The sequence below is a fragment of the Mus pahari genome, chromosome 5 (assembly GCF_900095145.1).
Source record: "Mus pahari chromosome 5, PAHARI_EIJ_v1.1, whole genome shotgun sequence".
Classification (NCBI taxonomy): Eukaryota; Metazoa; Chordata; class Mammalia; order Rodentia; family Muridae; genus Mus; species Mus pahari.
In genome coordinates this window covers 132,228,933-132,240,197 of record NC_034594.1, presented here as the reverse complement: position 1 = coordinate 132,240,197, position 11,265 = coordinate 132,228,933, and the positions used below count along the sequence as shown (strand labels likewise).

The 11,265-nt window shown below is 35.5% G+C and overlaps 1 protein-coding gene and 1 non-coding gene across 3 annotated transcripts in view; both read right to left on the bottom strand.

Moving 5' to 3' along the window:
* Nucleotides 1-1,808: 1,808 nt before the first annotated feature.
* Cop1 (COP1 E3 ubiquitin ligase) overlaps nucleotides 1,809-11,265 on the bottom strand; it is a 119,893-nt gene continuing 110,436 nt past the window's right edge. Inside the window, exons 19-20 of one of the 2 annotated variants that reach the window (XM_021199351.2) lie at nucleotides 4,464-4,508; nucleotides 1,809-2,433 (exon numbers count right to left, since the gene is read on the bottom strand). In XM_021199351.2, the coding sequence (XP_021055010.1) occupies nucleotides 2,416-2,433; nucleotides 4,464-4,508 (63 nt within the window). In that variant the 3' untranslated portion in view covers nucleotides 1,809-2,415. The remainder of the gene's footprint in view (nucleotides 2,434-4,463; nucleotides 4,509-11,265) is intronic. The other variant, XM_021199350.2, reaches the window with a different exon arrangement.
* Nucleotides 10,749-10,888, bottom strand: LOC115064183. Its single transcript, XR_003844016.1, has one exon.

Here is an 11,265-nt window from a genome sequence, read left to right as displayed (position 1 = left end):
TTTTTTTAAAAAAAAAAAAAAAAAAAAAACCCCCCCCCAAAAAAAAAAAAAAAAAAAAAAAAAAAAAAAAAGGAAGTACTATCTTAAAATAATTTATTTCTAAAAAATCATAACCCTTTGATAACCAAACAGTACTATATCTTCTAAACATGTAAACATGATCAACTCATAAAATATAGAGAGCTTGAGATTCAAAATGTAGGCATGTAAAAACAATATAAATGAGCAAAAGCATTACTTTTATTGAAAGGCATTCAAGGTGGTACTAACTGCTTCCTATTTTGAAGATGCTCAGGGCACTCATTCCTAACACCAGGATCTCTGTTAGAGGATACTTCCTACATCTTCACAAATGGACACTTACTAATTCTAACATTCACTCGTGACAGATGGTAACTTCTGATTTTTTTCTTAAGGACTTATTTATATGTACGGGTGTTTCTCCTGCACATATGTCTGTGTACCACATCCATGCTTTGGGCCCTTGGATGTTAGAAGAGGGTGTCAGATTCTTTGGAACTGGGGTTCTAAGCAGTTGTGAGCTCACCTGTGGGTTCTAGGAAGCAAACTTGGGTTCTCTACAAGAGCAGCAGGACTCTTGACTGCTGAGCCATTTCCCAAGCCTTTTCTCTCAGACTTGAGGCCATTAAGTTTAGCAAGTTTTAAATGTAAGAAGTTATGAAAGATGAAATTCTTTTGAAGCTATGAAAACTAATAAATTTCACTCAAGTTTGAGGAAAACTAATAAATTTCACTTAAGTTGGATGATAAGACCTTACACAAACTATTGTACAATTATTTTTCCTCTTTACTAAATGTTTTCTCTTTCCTAACCGGCCTCATGTAATGTGAATATGCATGCTCTGCTGCAGAAGTCTATGTAGGATATGTACTATTGCTTTAGATCTGTTGGGGATTGCTGTTAATATATGTGTTATGCGACTTTCTGATAGTCTAAGGAGTCTAAACCTCAAAAGACACTTGGCTTCAATAATTTAAGTCCAAAAAAATGTGGGCTTACTTAGGTATTAGTAACCTTTAGCTGAGGGATCCACTGGATAGTGGATCATGCATATCTGTATCCAACAAACCTTTGTGAAAATGTTTTATGAAATGTGTGGAGAATTTCACTTGAACCATTTGCTGAAATAATGTATTATCCACATTACTTTTGCGGGACCCAATGCCCTGCAATGTAAAAATGATTTATAAATTAACTAGACAATTTAAGAGGTCACACGGTTTGGAAACCTGGGGTAGGTACCAGAGCATACAAGTTTAAGTCAGGGCATTGTAGATAATGAGCTGCAGATACAGTTTGAAATTCCACCTATTTTCTAGCCATGCCCATTTGTCCACTAACTATCTGTAGCTACTTCCCTGCTACACTGGCAGAGCTAACAGTTCTCTAACAGTTATAACAGAGACCATATGGCCAGCAAAGCCTGAAGTATTTCCTTTATGTTCTTTTATAGAAAAGGTTGGTTGACCTTGCTCCAAGTCAGTGATTAGTCTTGGCCAGTATAATTGAAGGATTATTGGTACGAAAGAGAACCAGCAGTTGTAAGGACAGTCCTTCCCTGTTTACTCGATCTCATTAAGTCAAACTCTTACATCTATGACCAGGTCAGGTCTGATGGTGATGATCTATCTAATCAGGGTTTATAAAAAGGAATTCTTTATTTTTTTTTTAATCGTAAACATTAAGTTCCCTGGAAGGAATCAACACATTTTTATCTTTTGTTCATGTTGATATTATAAAAGGGTTGGGAAACACAACGTTAAAATTACTCACCAGTACATTTTCTTCCTTTTAAAATAAGATTTATTTTCATTTTTTATGTGTGAGCGTTGTATCTGGATCTTTGAATGTGCATCACATGCATGCCTGGTGCTCAAGGAGCCCAGAAGAGGACGTCAGATCTCCTACTGGAATCATAAGCGGCAGTGAGCTGCTACGTAGGTAGGTGCTGGGGACTGAACCCAGATCCTCTGTAGGAGCAGCCAGTGCTCTTATTCACTGAGCCTCTCTCCAGCCCCAGCCAGAACATTTTGTACAGCCCATAAGTGCAACTTCTTCAAAAGACTCTCACCCCATCTGACAAAAAGGTGTTTCCAGCTTAGCTGTGGCTCAATAAACTTTTTGTTGTTGTTATTTATTTTTATTTAAAAGAATTTGTTTCCCTATCACAAAAATTAGATAGCCCCACTGCCAACAGCAAAGTTCATAGTTACACTGATGGCGGTGGATTCTCTGGATAGTCCCAGGGTCTCAAAGGCATAAAGGAGGGGAAAGGTACTTAGAACAAATCCAAATGATGTTGGGAGAGACATTACATGCCATTTCTTTTTCTTCTCATCATCAGCTGCAGATGGCTTTTGGGAGGATCAAACAGTTTGACTTCAGGAAACTCTTTATACCAATTCTAGCACCTAATGGGGAAATCAAAAGGAAGAGTTTTACAGAGCGGCTTTAAAACAAAGAATTTAATGGTGCTTTACTGAATGTACTACTGGAAAACCAAACGAAAATACCTACTAACTGGTATAATGCAAAAGAACTGGAAGAAACCAGATGTTCTTTCCTTCTTTCAATTAAAGCACTGTATGAAAAATTAGTTATTAAACCAATTAGAGAGCCTTTCAGGAAAACTACATGAAACCGATGGAGACAAACGGCTGAGGTGAATACACACACACAATATTTTTGTACTATCAGTTGGTTCTTTAATTCATTCTTAAGGAAAAAGAGGTAAGGATTTTAGTATCTTTCTTCCCTTAATAAGTACTATGTCAACAGCACTAACACTAGTGACCTAGTGACCCAGGTTCTAGAAGTCATCAGTGTTACCTTTTCTTGTGTTTCAACTTCAATGCGAACCATGTGGTGTCATAATACTTGGTTAGATTTTGATGTTATTATCATGCCATAAAAATAAACTGTGATGGTGTTAAAATTAAAAGTGAAAAACAAAGATGGAAATGACTAATTAAGGTCAAAGAACCCAAAGGTTCTTTGTGAGACTGTCGAGGATTGTTTTATGGGCACTATAATTTTAGGTCAGAAAATTTGAATTGTGGCAACCATTCACCTTTGCCTGCATGTCACAATGCTTTTTGAATATACATTATAAAGGTCCCTTGACATGACAGGCCAATGCTGGAAAAAAACAAAACAAAAAAACAAAAAACCAACAATTTAGGTTTCCTTCTGAGAACCTATGGGATTCCAACATAGCCTTAGAGCTACTATAGGGTGTCAATAATTCCAGTTGTTTCACATGTCTAGGTTGCTCATTTATGTATCCATTTTCAATCTATGCCTTGTCAAGGGAATGTGAAATTGAGAGAACCTAGCTACTTCCATTCAATTCCAAGTCCTAAAATCTTACTTGAAGTCTCCAGAAAAGAACTGATGTTGATCCATGCAAAGGCCTAGTTTTCATATAAGATGGGATTATTACCAAACATACTATCTGTCTGATAAAGGTAACAGTCATATGAATTATTGTGACTAGCTAACTGCAGATCTGCTTTGAGATTGTATGCTTTACCTCCATAGCTTGTGCTTAGTCGCTATTGCTTCCTTTGTGGTTTGGGTACTTAAATAAATTAAATTAAAGTTGTGGCAAAAATAAATGTCTACTGGCAGGCAACACAGACACATGATTAAAAAAAATATAAATGCTTTCTGAACTTTCTATAAGAATATAGAGAAGGATCATATTCTCTCAGAATATGTGTTGGCCAAATTTATGTACTTAAAACTCTCTATCCAAAGTTTTATTTATAAAAATTACACTGTATAGTTCAATTTATTTATAAAAATAATGCATTATGACCAAGGGATAAATACTAAATGCTATAATCAAGTAAAATTGTATTTCCTTGGAATATTAACTAAGAAGAAAGCATGTGGAAAAGTGTGACTCTTGAGGGGTCAGAGTTTCAGATTACGGAACACCAAACTTTTCTCTCTATCCTGACTCCCACCTTGGCAAGGAGGAACAAAACCCTACTTACTACAAAGGTGAAGAAAGAAAAATACAAGAAAGAGCAAAAACTATAGACGAAGGTAACAAATACATGAGCATCATGCCATGCCAGACTGTCTACTAAGTAAGTCCCTTGTGATGTGACCATACTGGCCTATGAGTACTGCAATGTAGGTACTCAACAGCCTTCCTGTCTTTGTCTGACCATTCAACTCCAAGTCCTAAAATCTTACTTGAAGCCTCCAGAAAAGAACTGATGTTGATCCATGCCAAAGCCTAGTTTTCATATAAGTTGGGATTATTACCAAACATACTATCTGCCTGATAACTTCAGTTGCGTCATTTTTGAGGGCAGAAACCCATGATTGTGAAGGCTCAGTACAACTGTATATTTCTAAGAGCCTGTTATAGTTTAAAAAAAAAAAAAAATGGATCTGAGTTTAATAGGAGCTGTATGAAATGGCTTACCTTAATTGTACCCTGGCTGTTAGCAGCAATCAGCACATTGGACTCCTAGAAAGAAACAAGAGCTTTAGAACAGAGGAGGGTTTCCTGGAGGGCAGTTGAAGAGAATAGTTTCTTTTCATCCTTCTTCCTTTACTTCACCCTAAGACACCAAGGGAATCTAAAGTGCAAGGACAACTTTTAGCATATGTAACAGCAACAAGAAAAGGCAAGCATATGCTTCGCAGAACATTCTCTTCTACTGACTGTTTACCATAAAACACAAAGGACTGCCACATGGTCACCATCTTCAGTACACATCTTCATGGATAACCAGGACAACAAGGGCACAGGGGTATTCTTCTTACAGAAGGAAAACAGGTTTTATTTCTTTTCCAGAAAGATATTTCACTATTCTACATGTGTGCCATTAATAGCATTGTAATAACTTCAATGAGAATTTATGTCACAAAGTATACTTCAATGCTTTAAGCCTTAAAGGGGGAAAATTTTTTTTTTTTTTTTTTTAAGGCAGCAAAGGATAGAAGAGAATGGACAAGAATGAGTTAATTCAAAATAGTCTCAGGCTTCAGACTTGTACTCAGAGAGCTAGTGGAGCTCAACAACTTGGAGACACACTGAAGTCTTGTTCACAAGGACAGATAGCTGAGAGGTATACAGATTTAAGACTGCTATACAAACTCTATGGGTAATAGAAAGATAAAATCTAAATGACAGTGGTAAAAAACAGATAAAATGACTGTGTTTTAATGAAGACTGGGATATGCCTAAATATCCTTTACTTAAGGCCTCATGACCAAAGTCCAAAGTAGGAGAAAACAAAGACAAACTTTTATTCTGTATGATGGGAACGTCAGATGAGACAGGTTGAGCTATGAACTTTAGCTTCTTTGAAATGACACAAGATATTTGTGCTTTACAAATATGAATTTTCTTTTTAAGCCTTCCCTCTGATTTCTAAGTAAAGTCTGTTCTAAAACTACTCATTTGTTACTACTGGTATATGAGCAAATAAATATTTTGTCCTACTACCAGAGGCATTAGAATACCCTTCAATGTAAACAGAGGAGATAGCATCCAAGGTCATACTTGTATCAAGAGGAATGAGACCTGAGCATGGGCACTGCTAATCTTTTGCTAGCTGTGATTTTTCCTGCAATAGTAAGATGAAAGCAGAATTCACTGAAGGTTAGTTCAGTCATTTTCTTTTGGTCACTATATACACAGTTTCAATGCTTTCACACAGACAGAGAATTTGAAGGGAATGGACCAGGAAGCAGATTTGCAATTTATCTGTTCCTTTATTGAGTTTAGAGAGTGGTTGGAATAGGCAGACTCTATACCTGCCTCAGAAAACAGGAAAATGCTCAAACAAAGGCTGTGCTACCAAACCCCCTCTCTAGAGTACCCAGAAAAGATTGCGTTGCAAAAGGTAACAAGAGATAAAGCAAAAAACAAACAAACAAACAAAACTCTAGTCAATTGATTATTAATTAAGAAGGATGAAGATGTCAGAGACTTCTAAGTAAACTATGGCTAGAAAATGGTACCACAAAGGTGCTGGAACCCTTAAGAACCATCCACTACTACGGGGCATACGATATAAGGACAAAGAAAAGCTTTCAGTCTTTTCTTTTGTTTTGCTTCTTGTTACTTTTTAATGTTAAAGGGAGAAGGCAGAAAACCTGGTGAAGATGAGGACTGAGCAGGTTAAGACTTCTGTGTTGAGACTATAAATTATGTGACTCAGTCATCAGATTCCTGGTGGAAGGAAACATGGGAAAGTGTGATACATACAGATTGAGTATTCATGTCTAGAATGGGAGTCAGGCGTTAAAAAAAACAAAACAAAACCCAACTTACATTTTTCTGCACATATTATAAACATAGCCTTTTACCGTGCCTGCATTTATACTGCAACCTGTTACATAAAATCAGGAATTAAACTTTCCACTTCTGGTACCATGTCGGTATTCAAAAGTTTCAGAGTTCAGATTAGAACTCTAAGATAGATTATCTTACAATATAGAAGTTTAGAGTCACTATATAACTACAACAATTTATTTAAATGACCACAGAAGAAGAGATTGACATCTGCAGCATGGTAAATCAAGAAGAAGAGATCTGATGACTACTGTTCACAAGCACTTCTTTTCCTTAGGACTGGCATTTACAGATGATATAATTCTTGTTACCAGAAATTGACTCCTTAACACCTCAGTCTGAGGGGTCAGATAAATATACAACCTATTAAAAACTCAATTTAAAAACCAAGTAGCTTGAATGGTTTTCAGGATTAATATATATGCATAGCTCAGTGTTCTAAGAATCCCTACACAACTCAAAAGTATTCAAAGTGCAAACAATGAAAAACAAAAAGCAGTGTCATCAGGTCTTACTATAGCTCTCCTCCAATGAACATACAAAGGAGTGATTTAGAACTAGATTTTTTTTTCAATCTAACTAAAATATAAAACAAGAAACTTTACTTCTGTTATTAGAGATTATTACTTAAAAGCTTTGAATGAACCAAGCCATATTTGCAATTTAGATGATCATTGTTTGCTAGCTCTAACTATTCTTACTACATGCAGCGTTTTAATGTTAAATAAAGCTGATGGTAATTCTCATTACCTTCTCTTTTTTTAAGGAGTAGCTTACTGCAAAACTCCCCTCAAAGACAGCTAATACATAATGTCTACTTTTTTCTGCATCTGAAGATTAAGAAAAGATAATAAAAAATTTAGCTGGGCTTTTTATAAAAATAGACATTACAAAAAAAAATAGACATTACATATACAAATTTGTTATAAATGCCAATGCAGTACTTTCTCTACAATACTTAAAATCTTGAGTAACCTGACAAAGAACAAGTATTTGCTTAGTTTAAGACCTTGATTCTTGGGCTCAGTAGAAAGCTTTACTTCTATTTGGTGAAACTACACAGTGCCAGGAAAATAAGAATAGTTAAAAGAAAATAAAACTACTGCCAGCCCACACTATCAAATCCCAGGGGCACATACTTCCAAGCATGCAGACTGAAGCCAGCTCACTGAGCAGCCCCACTTTTCTGTATGTAAGTTTGACTGGAGCACTGCTATGCTTATTTGTTTACATGATGTCCCTGGCTTCCCTTGAACTATAGAGGCAGAGTCCTGGCCTCCAAAGCCTAAAATATTTGCTCTCTAGTCCTTTATAGCAAAAAGGACTAGATTTTTTTCTAAAAGAGCTTAAAGGAAAACAGAATCAATTTCACCTGAAAAAAATTAACTTTCTATTAGAGCAAATTTCAACATTTAAAAGAATTTGACAAAATATGCATTACACACACACACACACACACACACACACACACACACACACACACACACCAGGAGAAAAGCAACATAAACAGATCAAGCAACTAGGACAATAAAACTATCAAATGGGAACATAAAAAGTAGGGTGTGCTAATTACATTCAAGAAGTTAAAGGAAACCCTAAAAGACATAAGCACAAACAGAAACACACAGGACGGGAAATAGGAAATTTACTGAAGGAATACAACAGTGGACGAGCACTCAATGCTGCTGACAAACCAGAAAAGGGCACTTTGGGAATCATCATCAGGTTAGCACACAGGCATGTAGAAAGCCAAGTACAGAAGGGGGAGCATATGAAGATGTGTGACAAGAATTTTGCACTATCTAAAAATAAAGATAAAATGTAAGTCATTCTCAGGAATAAAGGAAAATATATCACTAGTGCATATGTAGCAGAGGATGACCTAGTCGGCCATCAATGGGAGGAGAGGACCTTGGTCTTGTGAAGATCATATGCCCCAGTACAGGGGATGCCAGGGCCAGGAAAAGGGAGTGGGTGGGTTGGGGAGCGGGGGTGGGGGGTACAAGGGACTTTTGGGATAGCATTTGAAATGTAAATGAAGAAAATATCTAATAAAAATTGAAAGAAAAAAGGAGAGTCATATAAAGTATCCAATTACATGGATAAATTGAACATGGTTGACACATATATAAACAAATAACAATAGACAGCAGTAATGAATACTCTAAAGTAAGCTACTTCCATAATTTGGGAGGGACACAAAAGCACATTCCAAGAACAATTCCTTGTTTTTAATAAAACACAGGCCACAAGACTCTTGTTTTCTTTGAATTTTTTCATAAGTTCTCAGAACTCCCTTCATACACCTGGGCTGTGTTTTGACAAACCATATTTATGAAAAGTATTGTATGTCTGCTTAAATATATATGAAAAGAAAACTCAATCTTTACATTGTATCATCTTAAAAATGAATTCTAAACAGATCAAACACATAAAAGTAAAAAAACCATAAAAATTCTAGGATTAAAAAACTCCCACAGTGGGGAGGGGCAAACAAACAAACAAACAAACGAACAAAGAAAAAAAAAACCAACCCTCAGAACCCACAGAATACAATGTTTGAGCTGGAAAGTAAATATTCTTAGAATGCAAAAAATATCTACCTTAAAAATACTACCAGTTTAAGACTGTAGTCCCTAATAAGTACTACACTCCAGTGGAAGTGCACACATCCGTTACTACATGCACAAACACAAACTGGACTTGATGGGCTATACAAACTAAAAGGAGGGCACCAAAGTTGGATGGGTAGAGAATGGGGGGCGGGGGGAGAAAGTAGGAGGAGCTGGAAAAGGGGTGAGTATTATCAAAACAGATTTTATGAAATTCTCAAACAACTAATAGAAAAATAAAAAAACCCACATGCACTGAGTTTAAGAGGACAAATAAAACCACGGAGTTTATGACCATCCTGTGAAAAATGCTGATAAACTTATCTCAACAAAATTAAATATAATTTAGTTATTACAATAAATAAACTAATAATGTCAGATACGAGCAAGGATACGGAGCAAGTAGGTGATCATAGTTCGCTGAGAAGAATGAAAAATAATCCAGTACTTTTGGGAAAAGGTAATACAAAGTTAACTGCATACCTCTCTTATGATGTAGCAATTCTACCCTGTAGATATATGTGTAAAAAAAAAAAAAGACTACTAAGCCATATAAATATTTGCTTATTATTCAAACAGTTCAAAACCTAGAATCGCCTTTACATCCAAAATGAGTGAACACAAAACTTTTGCTACAATTATAAATAAAAATGTTGCTTAGAAAAAGAACACTATCATAAAACTATAAATACAAGGAATAATGTCAACAAATTCAACAACAAACCAGGCTGAAGAAGCCAGACAGAAAGAAAGAACATAAATATTCTGTTGTTTCTATTATATGACAGTCTATGGAAAACCAAGGCCAAGAACCAGCAGCTCATGAAGACTAATACATCAATGTTGGCTTCTATCTTATTAAACTAGTAATCTTGCCATGTGCTTAGGAAAAAGGGATCCTAGAAAAGAATTTATCAGGTACAAGTATGCCTCAACTCTCATTACAGGTTCAACAACTGTTCCATACAGAATTTGCAAAGAGAAAGAAACCTGGAGAGTTCAGGGCCACAAACAAAAATCATCTCACAATTAATAGGAGTAGGTGGGGTTGTTCACAGTTATACCCCAGTGTTGTGTGCCACTCAGTTCCTATAAGGGCTCCTTTTATCCTATCCTTCCCACCAAAACTTAGACTCAAACACTTCAAATTTTGTACTAAGAAGCAAAAACTTTCTTTGGAAATGGTCATTTCCAAACTTTGGCTATAGACTTAAAAGAACACACATCTGTATTCTGCTTTTTTATTCAACATAGGGACTCATTTTAGTCTAGGCTGGCCTTGGACTAAAGGCAATTCTCCTGCCTCAGTTTCTCAAATGCTGGGATTACAAAGGTCTGGGTCATAGTATGCTGCAAAAAATCAATTTTTAATACAAAGAACTTCATAGAAGCTTTCAATAGTCCCTTCGTATACAAAATATTGACAGCCCAAGATTAATTAACCCAACCCCTAAAAAAAAAAGCTATTCTACATACATTACACATGCTAATTACAGATTTTTTTCAAATAAATAAGCCAATAGTAATATCTACTTTCAAAAACTACCAACCAGCCTGTATCTGAATAGTACAGGCAGGAATTCCAATCTAGTAATGTAGGTGATGAGACTTTATTTTAAAGAACATAAGAAAGGGTCAAACCACAAACAATCAAAATCCATAAAATACTTCAAAATGCTTGAAGAAAACTTGGTTTTCTTTTTTGTTTGATTCTATAATCTAGTATAATTTAATCAGCAGAAATATTACATAAATGATAAAGAAAACAGTATTTAGAATGGAATTTCAAAAGGTTGTATGGAGGGGAACGATCGGACTTAGCCAGCTACCCTAAGTCAGACAGAGACCTCCATGTTGATGTAGGATTGCTGCCTTCTGCAGACAAAAGATAGCTTCTCATTTGTCTGCATGGTTGATTCCGCAGCTTCCATTTTTAGTGTGATTCATTCGTAATATAACATTTGTTAGAGTCTTTTATATTCCAATTTTCTTTCTGTATTTTTATATTATTCCAACTTCTAACTGCTTGGAATTCTCATAATAGAAAAGAACCCTAAAAAGGCACATTTAAGAAACAAAGGCAAAGGATTTCTAGTCAGGGAGAAGAAGTCTAAGAGTATATATTTGGCTGTATTTCCCCTCTGTAATTCCCATAGAACATGTAACAATGCGATTATAATACAATAAACATATTTTTGTAGTGAGATGGATGAAGCAATTGAAAGTATAGGTGATTTGTTTATGATATATTCTTAAAATAGTACTGGTGGTCAAAATATATAAGCTACAGTTACTTTTTTTTTTTTTTT